At 46.3% G+C, this 18,536-nt stretch overlaps 1 protein-coding gene across 2 annotated transcripts in view; it reads left to right on the forward strand.

Annotated features, from left to right (window-relative positions):
• Nucleotides 1–5,022, forward strand: part of ABCA2 (ATP binding cassette subfamily A member 2) — a 102,381-nt gene extending 97,359 nt beyond the window's left edge. For both annotated transcript variants that reach the window (XM_081896236.1, XM_081896237.1), the window contains exons 48-49: nt 328–534; nt 1,886–5,022. In XM_081896236.1, coding sequence (XP_081752362.1) covers nt 328–534; nt 1,886–1,921 — 243 coding nt within the window. In that variant the 3' untranslated portion in view covers nt 1,922–5,022. The remainder of the gene's footprint in view (nt 1–327; nt 535–1,885) is intronic.
• Nucleotides 5,023–18,536: the final 13,514 nt, after the last annotated feature.

Here is an 18,536-nt window from a genome sequence, read left to right on the forward strand (position 1 = left end):
GGAACAAGAATTATGTGTCACTTGTAACTAGCACAGATTGAAGTGATTGAGTGGGCATATACAGGTTAAAGCAGTCTCATATATGGGGAAGGGATTTAAAAATTATCCAGTAGCATCTTAGAGACCAACTAAGTTTGTTCTGGGTATAAGCTTTCGTGTGCATGCACACTTCTTCATATACCCAGAACAATCTTAGTTGGTCTCTAAGGTGCTACTGGACAATTTGTTTATTTTTTTCGACTGCGTCAGACCAACATGACCACCTACCTGAATCATATATATGGTGTAAGACTATCACTTTGCTCTTCTCCTCCTCCCCATCCCTAGGTGTTTGTGAACTTCGCTAAGAAGCAGAGTGACAACCTAGAGCAGCAGGAGACCAGCCCAGCCTGTTCAATGGAATCGCCTCTCCAGCGCTTGCTGAACCTTCTGCGGCCCCGTGCAGCCCCAACTGAGCTGCGGGCCCTAGTGGTGGAGGAGCCCGAGGACTTGGAAACAGATGACGAGGGCCTGATCAGCTTTGAAGAGGAGCGGGTGAGAGGACTGCTCTCATGGCAGCCATGATACTATTTTCTTTTTCATTTAATCTTATTTGAAGTTTACACTTGCAAGATGAAAGGAATTGCATTTCGAGTTACGTATTAGAAAGAGAAAAATGATAAATTAAGCATCCCCCCCCCATATAGGTACTGATGAGAGAGTCCCTAATTTGTTGGTTTCTACAGACTGAGAGGGACGCGGGTGCTGCTGAGGGTTAAACCACAGAGCCTAGGACTTGCCAATCAGAAGATTGGTGGTTCAAATCCCCGCGACAGGGTGAGCTCCCGTTCGGTCCCTGCTCCTGCCAACCTAGCAGTTTGAAAGCACATCAAAGTGCAAGTAGATCAATAGGTACCACTCCGGCGGAAAGGTAAACAGCATTTCCGTGCGCTGCTCTGGTTTGCCAGAAGTGGCTTAGTCATGCTGGCCACATGACCTGGAAGCTGTACGCCGGCTCCCTTGGCCAGCAAAGCGAGATGAGCGCCGCAACCCCAGAGTCGGCCACGACTGGACCTAATGATCAGGGGTCCCTTTACCTTTTTTACAGACTGAGTGAGAGGTGTGAGCACTTGCTTTGGCTGGGTAATCTCATTTATATTAGGTCTAATTTGAGATAAAGAAAGTTTCGTCTCCTCATCAACACAAATGCTTTTTTCTGGTGCTACTCAATGGTACACAGTGCCGGCTCCCCCACCCCTAAATCTTACAATAATGTGGATGGAGGGTGGGGAGAGCCAGCATGCAACTGTGGCTAAAAGGGAGGTTGCAAAAAGCAGGAGCCTGAGGTGGCAGCAGCAAGAAAAAGGTGGCACTTGTTTGGGCTTGTAGTAGCTGCTCTCAGTCAACAGGTTGCACCATTTTCCTTCAGCTGCCCTGCAATGCGGACTTTCCCCTTGGATGTGCTGCTATGCTGCTGCAAGCAGCCGGGTGAGCATGAGTATCACTTCGCTTTCAGTTCTGCTCGCTCTTTCTATGTTGGCAGGGGAGGAGAGAGGAGGGAAGAAGAGAGATGAAGAAGGGGAGGAGGCAGCAGTCTCTGCTGCTAGCACCACCATCCTCCTTGAATCTTCCACCACACTTGGCATCCTCTCCTGCCACTGAATTAAAGAAAGGCATTAATGCAGCCAGCTCTTATGGAATGTGGCAGCTGCAGTTGGTCCTGCGATTCTTACCTGGCAAGACTGCAGCATCTGGTGGATAAATGGCCACCTGTCAGCTGTAGATGCCTCTTGTGTTTTTTTTCTTTTCTTTTCCCCCTCCCTCTAGCCCAGGGTTTTGCACCTGTTCTTCCGAAAAGTGCCATGTCCCAAATCATACCGTACTATTTTTGTATATCTTCCCACAGGCTCAGCTCTCCTTCAACACCGACACGCTCTGCTGAGGAGTGGAGAAGATGCAACCCCCTCCCTCGGCTTTTGGAACCGCCATGGACTCCGCCTCCCCCCACCCCCTCCTTGACATCTACCTTCCTTGGTCCTCCCCCACAACCTCCATCGAACCTCTGTCTAGCGGTAGTTGACAACTGCAAGAGGCAGGTGGTGAGGGGGCCCACCTCACAAGCATCTGATCTGCTGGGCAACTTGCTCTGGGCGGTTCCGTGTTGGCGGCTGGCAAGACCTGCAGAAAAGGAACTGGCCCAGTTGTTGGGGGTGGGAAGACACACTGCCTGAGTTGTGTCTGCAAGGAGAGCAGGAGGGCTTGCGTAAGGGAGCGTTTTTCCAGAAGCAGGAGAAGAGATGGAGACCCCCTGAGCCCAGAAGTTGTCAATTGGGACAGAACTCTGGTGGTTTTTTTGGCGGGGGGGTGGTGTCGTTAATGGAGGGGTGTTTCCTGACTCTGAAGCAGCCAGCTAATTAAACAACTTGCCTCTGGGATCTCTGGAGGATGTTTTTCGAAGAGGGCTAGCTGTTGAGGGGAGAAGCTTCATTCATCAGAATGGCACTCCAAATAGGAGGGCTGTTTGGGTGGACTGTGAGGGCTGCTTTCTCGCAGGGCTTATTTGTAGGGAAGACCCTCCTTCCCCCTCTTTCTTACTTCGTCACTTAACGCGGGACATAAAAAGAGATTGGTGGCACCACTTGCTTCTTACAGAGCTGGCAAATGCTGTTGAATCGAGGGCATGTGTGCACAGGATCACACACTCCCTCTGTCTCTGCTCACTCTAACTTAGGCCTGGATTCTTCTGGGTTTTTTACAAAATGAATGATCCAGCCGTGCTGCTCTCTACAACACCCACCCGCCCGAAGCACCCAACTAATGCTACTCCTCCCGGCTGAAAACCACCTAAAGCTTTCAAAGGCAGAAACCTCCAGTGTGGAGCTTTGCATAGTTGAGTGCTGGGGGTGCGGAGAGAGGGCTTCTTCTCAGCTGAACCTGGGCCCTGGGTCCTTCGCTGGAAACGCCCCTCTGCCTGCAGTTTTGTCTTGGGGTTTGTTAAGAGTCCTCTAGCGAACGTACTCTTGAGCTGAACCTGAGCTACACACTCATTGTGGCAATAGACCACAGAATGCAGGAAGTGTTGGACCAGCAAGTTTAGGAAGAGTTGCTGCTGGCTGTCCTCCCAGGTCTGACCTCTCTCACAGTCATGACTTATCAGTTGGAGTTTGCCTTTGAAGGATTGCAGTCCAGCCAGCTGAGTGCTGCATATTCTCTGAGTAACCAATGACACACACACACAGACACACCAGCTCTCTGGTAGTGTGGGCCTTTTTATCTTGGCCAGCTTCTTGTAGTCAATCATTTCTGGCCTGAGGCCCCTGGAAAGTTCACAGGCAAGGGCACATTTGAAATAGACTGCCCCAACCATGGGTGCTTGGTTGAGCCGCCATGTCTCATAGCTATTGTCTCCTGTCTCCTCCGTGAATTCTTCATGCCCAGTGAACCATCACCGCACCCTGCCTACAGAGGGAGTGCAAGGTTCCCTTTAATTAAAATTTTGGCTTGGAAAAGCGGTTGACCATACCAAAGAGAGTTGAAATAGCAAATTATGCAGGGAATATTTTCCACCTCATCCCTTGCCATGTTTCAGTGGACTTTGAAGACTGAAAGGGGGCTTCAAAGCCCTCTTGAACATGGCAAGGAATGAGGCCTGCTGCATCCCCAAAGGGGCAGAGTTCCACTGCTCTGGGGCCAACACTGAAAAGTCTCTTATTACAGCTGGCAATTCACCTGGTAAGTCTTTTTAATATGTAGATGCCTTAGCAAAAAAAGACAGGTAGACGACGCCTTAGCAAAATCTCTAGATTGATATATATAAATAGGTTCAGGTAACATCAGGGGATGGTAAAGCTCCATCTGTTCCTGAAACCCTGAAGGGCTTCAGGTCAGAGTAAATACTAGGCTAGAGGGATAACATGGCATAAGACACCTTCCTGTAAAACTCTTATTAATAGTTTAGGCGAGCACTGGAATAGAGCACACTGGGCTATACTGACTTTACTATAAAGGCACTTCATTTCCTCCCCCAAATGCTGCCCGCTGAGTCTTTACTCTCTTATACACACACACACACACACACACACACACACACTGTCTTTCTGGTTGGAGTCTGATGGCCATCCTTTGGTACCTGACAGCTTGCTGGTTCCTTACTCATTCTCATGCATACACGTGCATCTGTCTCATTTCAGGGTCCTTTCATTTTTGTCTGGTAGACAATACTGGAGAAGATGGATGGACAGTTGGATCTGGTTTAAGGCAGCTTCTTATCCTGCGCCCCCCCCCCAACCCCCAAGCAGCTGAGCAGAATTTGCCAAATTGAGCCACTTGACACACGGGATGTGTTGATTTACAAACTGCGTCTTGAAAAATCTGGAGGCTTTGATTTTTATAATTTATTTTTGGTGTATGTTGAGCAAGTGCAAGGTTTTTATTTATTTGTGTTAGGGTTTTGTGGAAGTTTGTGTGTGTGTGTGTGTGTGTGTGTGTGTAGGTTAAGGAGGGAAGGAAGATCCAAAGAAAGGGGACAACTGCACGCATGAGAGTTGGGGAGTGGGGCTTTTATTGCAGGTTCCCAAAACCTGAGTAGTTTCAGCTGCTACAGCTCAGACAGCTTTTGGTTAACAACCTGATCCCTGGAAACTTCTGTTTTTGAGCTCTGCCAAGAATGCACCTTGGAAGTCTGGAGCAAAACGTGAGACTTTCACCCACATCCACGAGGAGCAGGCAAACTGAGAGACTCCTCCGGATCCTGCCCTGGGTGGGTCTGCGCTCCTGTGGTTCTTGCTCTCCGGTGCTCTGCCTTAACACTCTGGGCTATCTTCTCTTTCAAGTCTCCCCCAGCCCCTTGACATGTGCCACCTCTTCATGTACTGTGCCTCACCGGGCTGGAGTCCTTCCTTTCAATTGGTTTGCATGGGAAGAACTGGCTGTTGGCGAGGGCCCTTCAAGAGCCTGTATATTGCAAGCAAAAAACAAAACCCAACAAACCAGACAAACAAAATGTGAATATAATGTTTGTTTTAATAAAAATATAATAACCAACTGGTGGTTGATGTGTTCTTTATAGCAGGGATGGGCAGGTTTTAGGCTGGCAGGAATATGCTTTGCTTCTCATGAGAACCCTTGAAGTCTGCCAGCTGAAACTGGCATTCAGCCGATTAATTAACATTCTACGGCTTTTTAAATGGGGGGGGGTTGGGTTGTTTTTGTTTCATTATGTATTTTGTATCTTCATTCCATATTTTTCTGTTGTCAAGCTCCCTGGAATCGTCGCATGAAAGATGGTAGACAAATTTAATAAATAATAACAATTTGGTAAGATAAGTGGCTCAGAAAGGTAGACAGTTGCAGGACAGGTTGCCTCCAAGCACACATTTAACCCAGGATTTTTTTGTTAGTACCAGAACTGAAGCACACTCTCTCCCTCACATACAAACACACACATGACCCTACTTAAGTTTTTTCCATTCTCTCTTCATTTCAGCACAGTGCAGAGGTTGCACTGAAATCAGTGCTTTTATCACTTGAGTAGCATGCTGGGTGGGGAGAAAGGGGTCCCAGTGTTTCCCCTGATACACTGCAATTTGGGGTGAAAAACACAGAGACAAACACACACACCATCAACTCATAAAAGATCAACTTGGTGATCAAGATATACAGTGGTACCTCTGGTTGCGAACTTAATTCGTTCTGGAGGTCGGGTCTTAAGCAGAAACTGTTCTTATTCTGAGGCGCACTTTCACTAATAGGGCCTCCCGCTGCGTGCACACCTTCCACACATGATTTCCGTTCGCATGCTGGGGCAAAGCTCGCAACCAGGGGCAGCTACTTCTGGATTAGCGGAGCTCGTAACCAGAAGCGTTCGTAACCAGAGGTACCACTGTATGCCAGTGCAAAATAATCACTGAAATGTTTGCCTGCTCAAAAGCAATTTAAACAGCTACGTTTGGCATAGAAAGGTCCGCGAGAGGCTACACACTGAGCTGCCTTCCTCTCCTAGAGAAGGAGACCCTTCCTTTCTCACCTCCTGGCTGGCTGGCTGGCTCCCTCCCTGACCTAGCTGTGCTCTGCTGTCCAGGCAGAGGGACGGATAATAATAATAATAATAATAATAATAATAATAATAATAATAAATAAATAAATAAATTTATTATTTATACCCTGCCCATCTGACTGGGCTACCCCAGCCACTCTGGATGGCTTCCAACAAAATATTAAAATACAGTAATGCAACAAATATTAAAAGCTTCCCTAAACAGGGCTGGGGGCGTGTTGCTAGTCAGCAGAACAGGCTCTATGACGGGCTGGCAACTACAAGCGGCCCACGGGGGTTGTTTAAACAGCCCACAAGCCACCCCCAAACCAAGCTGCCCACTCAATGAGTCCCTATGCATTGTGCTAAACCAGCGGAGCAGGGACTTGCTTCCACAGTGCCAGAAATTGCATCTGCACATGCACAGACGTGATCCAGGCCACGGAGCGATCTCTGCGGGAGTGAACCAGCCCAGGCGAGGTAAACCTTGCCTACCCCTGCTCTATGACCCTAGTGAGGAACTGTTTGCGTGGCGAGTTCCCGCCTCCCCCCCCCCAGGAAATAAAGACACAGGACAAAAGAATTCAGGTTAATGAGTCAAATTAGGCCACAACTTTATTGATTACAGGAATTGAGAGGTATTGGCTTAGGCATTGGTCCTAACTACTAACCGGCTTGAAAGCTGGAAGGGTTAATCACCAGTGGGAGGAGTCCTGCTGAGGCACGGTGTCCCCGCCCCCCCTGTCATGGCGTGGGGGCGTGCCGTGGGCCCACACCTCCTTAGGCTTAGGACAAGGCCACGTCCCCTGGAATCCTTTACCGGACTACCCTAGTTTGGGGAAGGTGATGGCGCTCCTCCCCCTTCATTTGCATAACAATAGGACAGCACCCCCCCATCAATGCCTAACCGCCAATACCAAAGAGTTGTGACGGTTTGCTATGAGGTAGGCGAAAACCAAATGGCTGGTGCCAATCTGCCATTTGGGAAAATTCCTACCAGGCCCCTTGACTGCGACCAACTGGAGTTCATAGCAACCTCAGAGAACCTAGCCTAAAGAGGGTGGGACGGGGAGGGAAAGCCGGGTCAGCTGCAGCAAGGAAAAGAGGAGGAGCCTTGGCTGTGGCCGTCCTAAATAGCCGAGGCCACGCCCCTGGAGCCAGCCGATTGGTTGGCCCAGGGTAATGATGCGGCCAGGGATTCCCTCTGGAGCCAGCCCTGCGGAGGGGCACCCACGGAGGGGCGTGAAGCCCGCAACCCCACCTCCTATGTGATCTCAGAAGTGGCTTTCTAAAGCCAGGCTTCTCCCTCCCTGCTCAAGAGGCCTGTCCCTGATGTTGGCAGAAAAGAGAGGCAGGTTGAGCTCCTCACAATGTGTGTGGGGGGGGGATAATAATTACTTCTTTAAAACCCCACAGCCAATTCTAACAATTGTAGGTTAAGGTTACCAGGTTTTTTTCAATGAATCCGGGGACACTTTAAATAAATAAATACTACACGTTCTGGACATTGATGCTGCAGAGGGACAGCTGTCACCTTGACCTCAACTGCCATGTTTCCCCTTCCTCCGAGGCTTCTATCTCCTTTCTTCATGACCCTGGGCAGCCCCTGAGTTGTTGGTTCTTCGGTGGTGGTGGTGGGGAAGTGGTGCAGGGTCACCAAACTTTTTCAGCCATGGGCCGGTCCACTGTCCCTCAGACCATGTGGGGGCCGGACAATATTTTGAAAAAAATAATGAACGGATTCCTATGCCCCACAAATTACCCAGAGGTGCATTTTGAGTAAAAGGACACATTCTACTCATGTCAAAACACACTGATTCCCAGACTGTCCACAGGTTGGATTGAGAAGGCGATCGGGCCACATCCAGCCCCCAGGCCTCAGGTTGCCTACCCCTACTGTAATGCAGTCTGACTCCCATCACCCACCATCTATTTTCCAAGCCGGGTCCTGAGAGGGGACAGTAGTTACTGTCTATGCTTGAGGGTCCCCTTGATCTGGGGGTGGGATGGGGCTCCCTTACCTGCAGCCTCCACTCTTCACAAGTCAAAAGAGGGTCCACCCTCTTTTATGGTCTACCCAAGTGGGCTTTGGGTGGGCATGACTGATTCCATTAGACCGGTCATTTGATCTGGGTCAGCTGAAAAAGTTACAAAGGCAGGAACCGTAGGGTTTGAGTACTTCCTACAACTTCCTCTCGGCTGGCCATCTCCAGAGTGCAATTCTCTTTCTCCAACATCGTCTCCATGGAAGATAGTAACAAACTCCAAAGGAAAATTATGGTAACTATGTTTAAAAATGTGTAGGGAGCATTTGTGAAGATGAATGGTCAACCAGGAAGGGTGAACTGATCACCCTTTTCTCATCCCCAGGCTGCTCTTCCACCGTCCATGATGACATCATCTGATTCTGATTCTAATATTCTCCTTGCCCCTTCCTCACATTCTGCAGGGTTACCGTAGAGACAGCAGGAAACAACTTTGCACCATCACTATTCCGTTGCTCACTTCTTACCGGACATCGTTCAGTAAGCAGTGCAAGGTGTGCTCTCAGATTAGATAAATGTGGTTTTTGTGTCAGCATTCCTATCAACATGGCAGGTAGGAAATTGTGCCATCTAGATGCTCTCCTGATCTGCTTCGTTGTCCCATGAAGCAGACAGAGAAGCCAGCTGAGAAGGTAAGGATTTATAGCCAGGGAATGGATGAAATCTTTGGACAACTTAGAGACGGTAACATACATGCAAGTGGATGTTGTGATAGACAGCAAGAGAGAAGGGAGAAAGGCAGATTCCCTTAAAAAGCCACCCCAGTTAGTCAAGGTCCCAGTGCCCCCCATGGGGCTTAGAGAAGCCATGACTAAGGCCCATTCAATGGCCTTCAGTGGGACTTACTCTTGAATATATATTTCACTAGATGTGCCAATAAAGTCTGAGGCTCCTTCAAAATCACATATTTTCAGTACTACTGTCCGTCTACATTGCGTTTTGTAGAACAATGTACATTTAAGCCTGAATTTGCAAAGAATAACAAATTTAAAATGCAGCTAAGAGTCAAAGCAGAGCAAGCCAAGATGCTTTCATTTTACAGTGCTTTTTAAAAAGTTGAAGCAGGAGTACAATAGCATGTTTGCCTGGCACCAAGGAGGGCAGCAGCAGCGGAAGCATCAGGAAAACCAGTCCAGGGAGAGTATTTCAGGCAAAGGCCGTAATTCAGTAACACAGCACCTGCTTTGCATGCAGAAGGTCATGGGTTCAAGAGAGGGCATCACTAGGCAGGGCTGGGAACATCCCCTGCCTAAAGCTCTGGAGACCTGCTGCAATCAATGTAGTAGACGGTACTGCAATAGACGGACCAATTGTTTGAGTCTCCTAGGATCAGAGAATCATTAGCTGGGCAAGACCCTTCCTTCTGTGTCAAAGCTGAGAAGTTTACTGAGCCGGCACAGACTCAACTTGGTCACTGGAGGGAGCCTCTCATCCCCTGACTCAATGTTTTCATTTTCCCATATGTATTTAATCCCCTGATGGGCTGGGGCTGGAGATTTTACTTCAGAAGGCTGGATGTCTGGCAACTTGGGGGGTGGGCAAAGCTGGTGGGTCAGGTTGGATCTCCCCTAACTTTCATCCCATGGGCAGGCAGGCAGGCTTTTTCTTAAACCTTCGGGGATAAGTTCCAAGGTCCTCTGTTCATTTCCGTTTGCAACCACTCCTGTACCAGAGAGGGCATTGCATAACTTGATTGCTAATGGTTCTAGAATTAATACAACTACCAGGGCTGACAGAGAGCATCCTTCCTTCTAACCTAAAAGGTCCCAATATTTCCATATAAGGGAGTTACTCTGAACCCTTGATAATTTTGGTGGTTCCTTTCTCAACCTTTCCAGGTGTCAGAGGTGGCCACAGGAGCAGGAGTGGTGGAGACCGCCTCCCCCATCTGACGCTTCCAGGGAAGGGGAAGAGGTACACAGTATAGATACAACAGTGGCTTGTGGGAGGTCGTCCTGCTATTGGATTGTGCCCTAGCGTCCGGTTGATCCCATGGGGAAGAATCTTTCCCCCATCTTCTCCCTCTCCTTGTCTCTTCCATGGATGAATAGCCCTGCCCGGCTGCTGTTGCCATAACAGATTCTGTCTGTCAAGATGCTCTGCTATTCCCCTTCTTTTCATGGTAAACATGAGGGTGATACCCACCCCCCACCCTGTGGTCCTCAAACGCACCCGCGCTCAGTGTTAACTCAGGGCAGCATCCCATCCTGGGAGCCCCTGGAACTGGCGTCACATGAGCCTGTTTCCTGCTGTCACCACGGTGACCTCCAAGATTCTAACTGGCCAGAGAATGCTATGATGCAAAAGGCAGTTGGCCGGAACTGAAGGTGCCAGGATAGAAAAAACGTCCGTTGGGGAAGAGTAACTGATGTTATGACAAGTTCATAACTGAAGTTATGACAAGTTTGAGTCGCAACAAGCCCATAGCTGTCAAGCATCCCTTATTTGGCGGGACAGTCCCTTATCCCAGGGCCATGTCCCGCTGCTGTCCCTTATTGATGAATGTCCCTTAAATAAGCTACTGAAGGTAATGGGGCCCTTTAGAATGATGTTGGAATGAAGCTAAGTGGTTTTAGCAGTAATGTTACAAAGGAGAATGTAAAAAATGGATTAACAGGTGAGAATGTAAAGTTATAATATATTAAGATAAAGGATTAAGATAAAAACAAAGAGGGAAAGGATTTGCTGAATTAACTAACTGAACTGGAATACAAAAAAGGGAGGTGTGAGGAGGTCAGGGAAACAAGTAAATGAAAGATAAGACATGGAAAAATTGATTTATTTTTAATTGTTTTTATTTTTCTGTATTTTGTATTTTTTTGTTTCTTTTTTCTTTCTTTTTCTTATTTTTGTAAGCTTTTTTGAAACTTTAATAAATATAATTTAAAAAACAAACAAACAAAGATCATCATTCCTCTGCCACTAGTGGAAGAAGAAGACATAACAGCCAAGAATAGTAGGAAGAGTGATACTCAAGAATAGTAGGAAGAGTGACACAGCGGCCACTAGTGGACGGAAAAGATATAACAGCCAAGAGACATCATCCCTCTCTCACTGCTTCCGTTTCTTCCCCTTCTATTTGCCAGGAGGTGATGAGACCAGTGGCCATTTAATAATAATAATTATTATTATAATAATTATAAGTTGTGTGTCCTTGTTTCTTAATTTAACCCTTTTACATTGTTTTGTATGATTTGTGGTATTTTAGGTATTGTGGTTTGCTGCTATTTTTGTCAATTATAGATGAGTAATTCTTCATTGTAATTGATAAGTGTAAACTGTTTAATTATTACCTGCCAATGTTTAATGTTAGTAAAAGGTAAAGGTAAAGGTTCCGCTGCCCGTACGGGCCAGTCGTGTCCAACTCTAGGGTTGTGCACCCATCTCACTTAAGCGGCCAGGGGCCAGTGCTGTCCGGAGACACTTCTGGGTCACGTGGCCAGCGTGACGAAGCTGCTCTGGCGAGCCAGCACCAGCACTGCACACGGAAATGCCATTTACCTTCCCGCCAGAGTGGTACCTATTTATCTACTTGCACTTAATTGTGCTTTCAAACTGCTAGGTGGGCAGGAGCTGGGACCGAACGATGGGAGCTCACCCCGCCATGGGGATTCGAACCGCCGACCTTATGATCGGCAAGTCCTAGGCACTGAGGTTTTACCCACAGCGCCACCCACATGTTTGATGTTAGTGTTTGCTATTGGATTCTAATGCATTATTGCATACTGCTTTATTTGGTATAAGTTGTTTACTTTAAAGTTATTGTGACTTTTCATGTAGGATCTGATTGTTACTATTAATGTTTGATGTTTTATTATTATTTTTGTGTGTGTTGGAAGCCACCCAGAGTGGCTGGGGGAACCCAGCCAGATGGGCAGGATATAATAAATAATAATAATAATAATAATAATAATAATAATAATAATAATAATAATAATAATAATAAATAATAATAATAATATAATTAGAGATAATAGAATCATCCTTGAATAAAGGCCTGTCAAGAACATGCCCAGGTCCTATCGACCTAAGCTGGTGCCCCCTTCCCAGCCCCACTCCCAGCTGAGGCCAGCACCCCACTTCGAGCCGTTACAGAATTTCCATGGGGGGGGGCACAGTTGCATTGTGGGTCTCGCCAGTCCCAGAAACGCCCCCCCACCCCCGTACTTAGGGCGCGAGACGATGAGCCCAAGAAAAGCCTTTCCATACACTGTTGCACCAAGCACCACATATATTTCATTAATAAAGACTCGGTTTCCTTTTTGTTTTTGAAACCCCTTATCAATATGAACAAGGACTTGTGAATGAACTCTGCATTTGCATACTACTGCGTCTAGACCAATCAAAAGCGTTGGATTTTGACAGGTAGCCAATAGCGTTTAGCGGATAGCGGCCTCTAGTGGACAGAATCTCTTCCCACTCAAGCTGCCTTTCCCCTCTGCAAGGTAACTCAGCTCGACCTTTTGCGCGCTTGGCTGCCCGCTGGGAGAACAATGGATTCAGTCTATTAAAACGTCATTAGCTAGGCTTCGATTGCTAAGTTGATACTTTGTTGCAATAAATGTGTCAAAACCCCTCGCCCATAGACTGTCAGCTTAGAAAAACCTTAAACCTTCAGAAAATCATATAAAATAAGTAGTTTGACCAATTCACTTCATTCTAACACCATTAAGGACTTTCTTCCCCACCACTTCCTGCCATAATCTCTCAAGCGTGAGGGCACGTGCACCCCCACCCCCACCCCAGGGAAGTGCCCAGTGTCAATTGCTGAGCAGTTAGCTGACTAAAGAAACCAAGAACCCACCACCGAACTTGCCCCCAGGGCCTGGGTGCGCAAAGGGATTTATAACGGATGGTGTGTACTTAAGAGGCGTTGAGACATGTTTGCCTATGTCAATCTTGTACCTGGACATGTTTTGCCTATGCTAGTTTGTAAATCCCTCTGTAACCCTCCCCTTTCATGACATGTCAGTGATGTAAAGATGACGTATCAATGATGCTGTACAAACTAAAAAAAATTCCTTCCAGTAGCACCTTAAAGACCAACTAACTTAGTTGGTCTTTAAGGTGCTACTGGAAGGAATTTTTTTTGTTTTGACTATGGCAGACCAACACGGCTACCTATCTGTAGCTGTACAAACTGTATTCTGGGATATTGTGGGAAGTTTTAAAAGTCAATGTCACCCCATTCTCGGGGTTCTTGCTCCTGTAGGAACCTGTTGCGCAACAATAAAGATCTTTGTCTACTGAGCGCTGCTTTACTCTGGTTTGTGGCTGGGATTCCCTTCCTTTCTGACAGCAAGTACCCGCAGGCTCTGCCCGAGGAGCTGGGCTGTTGAGTAGCCTCACATCCCATAAATTTTCCCTTTCAGTGCAGAGACTGACACCCTTCCAACCCATGTGGATTATCCAAAACCATTGCCAAAACCATCAGGCACACATACACAGGGATGGTCACCCACCTCTCAGCTCTCCCTCCCCAGCTGATGGGAGACCAGTGCCCAGCAGTCCTGGGAGGGTGCCCTCTACTTTGCCAGTTTTGCCAGCTCATACCTCCAGGTTCCCAGACAACATGAAAGTGTGATAGGAATTTTGAGGTTTTGGGTATATGTTAAATGTTCATAAGTGTACCAAACAAGCACGTACATAGATCAGCACAGAAAGACCGACCTGGAACCATTTTGATTCCCAAACTGAGCAAATGTTTTCTCTGCAAGGTCAGAGGAAAATGGTAAAGCCTCCCCATTGTCTCTTTCCTCACAAATCCTGTCTTAAGGGCACATTTAAGATATGAATAGGGTGTGAGCCGGTGACCTGGCCCAGGAACTAAGTATTTATCATTAGAAAAAACTGGCCAGGCTCCCCAGGCAATCTAATCAAGTAAGCAGGGCATCCAATCAAGTAACCTGCCAGACAGGAGATAAATGACAGGAGAAAAACTAATTTCTGTTGTAGACTGCCCTTTCTGTGATGTAGGTACGATGTATCTGGGGGGTGGTCTTGAGCTACACCCCTTCTATGATGTAGGTATGATGTTTCTGGGGGTGGTCTTGATCTACAGGGTGGCAATTTCAAAAGTCTATATAAGGCCTTGTGTGCCATTGTTCTGGGTTCCTCCTCCCTCCTGCGTGTGGTGAGTGAGGACCCTGTTGCAACAGCTTTAATAAAGATCAGGCTTACTAGCTGCTTTGCTTCTCAATATTCTGTAGTTGGCCTCTGTTATTTTCTCCTACCAATAGGGAACCTACGTAAGGACTCTATATGGGCTCTTGGATACCCCTTAAGGGGAAAAGGGCAGATTTTTGTTAACAACACAAGTTAAGACCATCAGCCTCTCCACCATCTGAAGAACAACAACTAAAGAACAACCGCCCATCCAAGGGGCAATGAAAAAGCAAGCGGGGGGGGAGGGAGGGAGGCAGCACATTGGATATTCGAAGGGAGGATAAAAAAAATTGTGAACTGAAAGAAATGAGCATATCGAGTCTCTATGGCTATCCATAGCATTACTGAGGGATCTATAGGTTTGATCTATTGACTAAGGTGAGTCATAGACTACTGATGACAGTATTGTTTACTTCCCCCCCAACATATTTTCTAGGAATAAGAGTAAGGTTATTCTAGAGCAACCTCACTGCTTTCACAGTGAGAGTTCATGATAGTCTGAATTACTCTAATTAAATTAAAATTCTCTAAACATATAAATGTTTACAGTAGAACTTGCCAGTTGCTTTACTTTGTAAATTTTAAGTTTTAAATATAGTTTGTCCATCTAGCAATGAATAAAATGAAAATGAAAACATAAATATATAAAGAGTAAGGCAGTATTGTAAATCAAGTATAAAAGGTGCTCTTCTAGCAGCGGGGTTATATATAATGAAGAGAGATATATAAAGAGTTAAGTACATCTTACAGCTATCAAATCAGGACAGTAATGAAATTGGTATGAATATGAAGGTATCAAGGGTAGCCATCAATGTTAGTCTGCTGTACATACTAAATTACAGATGTTCTCATTTTTAATAATGTTTTCACCCCAAGTAGCAGAGCTGCCACACTTTGAAGTCAGTGTCCCAGGGACATTCCACTGTTAAAAGCAAGAGCGAGATAATTAGAGTAGCACTTGGTATGCTTCATAAATACTGAATTTGAGCTTCGGAGCATGGTCACTCTACTCATGTGAGGATTTTAAAGAATCCCCCCAGGACCATTCAAATCGCAGCCTGTGCCAGTGGACTCCTTTCTTGCCAGTGCGCTAAGTAAAAGGACAGCATGCTTTAAGATGGCAAGAGATCACGAGGGCTGGGCAATACCTGCTTTCCAACATTGTGACTTCTCAATATGGCAGTATATTATGATGTGGGAAGGGAGGTGTGGAGGAAGAAAGCAATTGCCAGCCACAAAGATGATGAACATCACCATACAGAGCTTCTGCCTAATCCTGCGCTGACCTGGGCTTCCTAGAACAGCCAGCAGCCGTGCATTCCAACAGTAGTCTCACCATACAAGCAGCAGCTACCAGAAGCCACCGTTCCACTCGGAGGAAGCAGGCAGCCTGCCAGTGCTCACATGTCCAGGGAAAGAAACGAAGGCACTGGATGGCTGGCAGGCAAGCAAGCAAGCACCACTCCCAAGGCCAGCGGCTGGGCTGTTATAAGAATTTTAAGGTCTTAGGTATGTAATAGATAGGTAGCCGTGTTGGTCTGCCATAGTCAAAACAAAACAAAATCCTTCCAGTAGCACCTTAAAGACCAACTAAGTTAGTTCTTGGTATGAGCTTTCGTGTGCATGCACACTTCTTCAGATACACCAATCTGAAGAAGAAGTATCTTCAGATTGGTATCTTCTTCAGTGTATCTGAAGAAGTGTGCATGCACACGAAAGCTCATACCAAGAACTTAGTTGGTCTTTAAGGTGCTACTGGAAGGATTTTTTTTTGTTTTAGGTATGTAATGTTCATAAATGTACCAAGCAAACACATACATAAATATATAAATCAGGTGTCTGATTTAGAAAAAAAGGTAGAAAAAAGTCCTGAACAAATTGACCTCAAATATTTATCTGCAAGGTCAAAGTGGGAAACCTCCCTATTGTCTCTTTCCTCACAAATCTTGTCTTAAGGACACATTTAAGATGTGAATAGGGTTGAAGGGTTGAGCCTGTGACCTGGCTCAGGAACTAAATATTTACCATGACAAAAGACTGGCCAGGCTCCCCAGGGTATCCAATCAAGTAAGCATTAACAGGTAATCTGCCACACAGGAAATAAACAATGCACTCAGATTTCTGTTGTAGATCGCCTTTTCTGTGATGTAGGTATGATGTACCTGGGGTGGTGGTATTGGGCAACACCCCTGTTACTCAATGGATCTATGGTTTAAAATAGTTGTGCTTGTTGGCATTTCAAAAAAACTTGACTCATACAATACATTCTGCTAGGGGTGATGCGGACCTCTCTGACTTTGCTACTGTTGGGGGCTGTTTATGATTTATATGACCAAAAAATCTCATAGGGGTTTATTTGGCAACATTCATGAATGGTATGTTTGGTACAAATAGGAACTTTGTATTCCACTATGGAAAAGATTACCCTTCATTCTTTTTACGTGTTCTATGATTACCAGAAGGGACACGGGTGGCGCTGTGGGTTAAACCACAGAGCCTAGGGCTTGCTGATCAGAAGGTCAGTGGTTCGAATCCCCGCGACGGGTGAGCTCCCATTGCTCAGTCCCTGCTTCTGCCAACCTAGCAGTTCGAAAACAAGTCAAAGTGCAAGTAGATAGATAGGTACTGCTCCAGTGGGAAGGTAAACGGTGTTTCCGTGCACTGCTCTGGTTCGCCAGAAGCAGCTTCGTCATGCTGGCCACATGACCCAGAAGCTGTACACCGGCTCCCTCGGCCAATAAAGCAAAATGAGCGCCACAACCCGAGTCATCCGTGACTGGACCTAATGGTCAGGGGTCCCTTTACTTTACCTTTATGATTACCGTATTGGACCCAATATAAGCCATACCGTTTTACCATGTGTCTGTTCAGCAGTGATATCATAAAAGCCAATTTTTGTACGGTCACAAATTTAAGCCGCAGTTTTAACTTTTCATGGTTGGAATGTGGAAAAAACAGTGAGGCTTATACTCAGGCCAATACGGTAAGTACAGACAGGGTGAAACTACAGAATCAGCAGTTTGGTGCAAACAGCCCTTTGGAACTTTCTTCTCTATGAGGGCCACTGGCTATTAAGGGCTGGTGCTGTGATATTTTTATTGTAACAATCTGTATGTGGGCTTTTATATAAATTAAAAAATTGTCCCATAGCACCTTAGACACCAACTAAGTTTGTTCTTGGTCTAAGCTTTTGTGTGCATGCACACTTCTTCAGATACACTCAAGGGTCACTAGACCCTTATATATAGTGGGAGGGTGGGGTGGGGTTTTTCTCAGGAGGGTAGTGGGAGATGGGTGATTGACTCAATGGTAAACCTGTTGAAGACTGTTAAGGACTGCAATTAGTCCTACAGGAAAAAGCAAGGGATCGTATGCAGATGACTAGCATATGAGACAGGAATCCAATATCTCTATTCAGACCAGGTCTCTCCATAGTTTTCAGTTTAGTGATATGTTGTAATTCAGCAACTTCTCTTTCAAGTCTGTTTCTGAAATTCTTTTATAATAAGACAGCTGCTTTGAGATCCTGTATTGAATGTCCTGGGAGACTGAAGTTTTCTCCTACTGGCTTCTCTGTCTTGTGATTCCTTTTATATGGGCTTTTATATGTATATATTGTATATGCATATATTATAAAGTTATAAAACAACAATAACAACAAAACATAGACCTGTCCATCAAAATGACTCTCTTAATTTCTGGACAGTTTGACCAGTCAGCTTGGTTTCATTTCTGGAGGGCAGGAAAACAGAAACAGTCATTTTTCAAGGGGTAGTTGGTGCTAAGACCTGAAGCCCATCCAGCTCCCAGCAAAAGAGGCTGACTCTCTCGCCTAAGGTTGAAAATAGTTCACACCCCCAGATGCTGAAGAGGATAAGGCTCCTGAATTTGAATTAGCAATGTGGTCTTACAGAAACTCACTCATGAGTAACCGAGCAAGCTCATGCCCAGGGGTCAGCAACCTAAGGCTGCCCATGGGCCAGAAGTGGCCCCCAGAGGTCGTTTGACCGACCCACGAGCCACCCCCGAACCGAGCCGCCCATTCACACGCTGCACTAAACCAGTACAGCGCGATGCAGGGACTCGCTTCCACGGCGCTGAAAATCGCATCTGCGCAGATGCGAAAATAGCGCGTGCGCAATCAGGCCCATGGAGGGATCTCTGCGGGACTGATCTGGCCCAGAAAATATAAACTTTGCTGACCCCCAGCTCATGCCCCAATGTAGTGAGTATCAGTATGTGCAGCACAGAAGCAGGAACAGAGATGTTATTCATCACATAAGGAAGCCAAAAATAACAGACACACACAGAGC

Source organism: Podarcis melisellensis (genome assembly GCF_964234715.1).
Source record: "Podarcis melisellensis genome assembly, chromosome: Z".
Lineage (NCBI taxonomy): Eukaryota > Metazoa > Chordata > Lepidosauria > Squamata > Lacertidae > Podarcis > Podarcis melisellensis.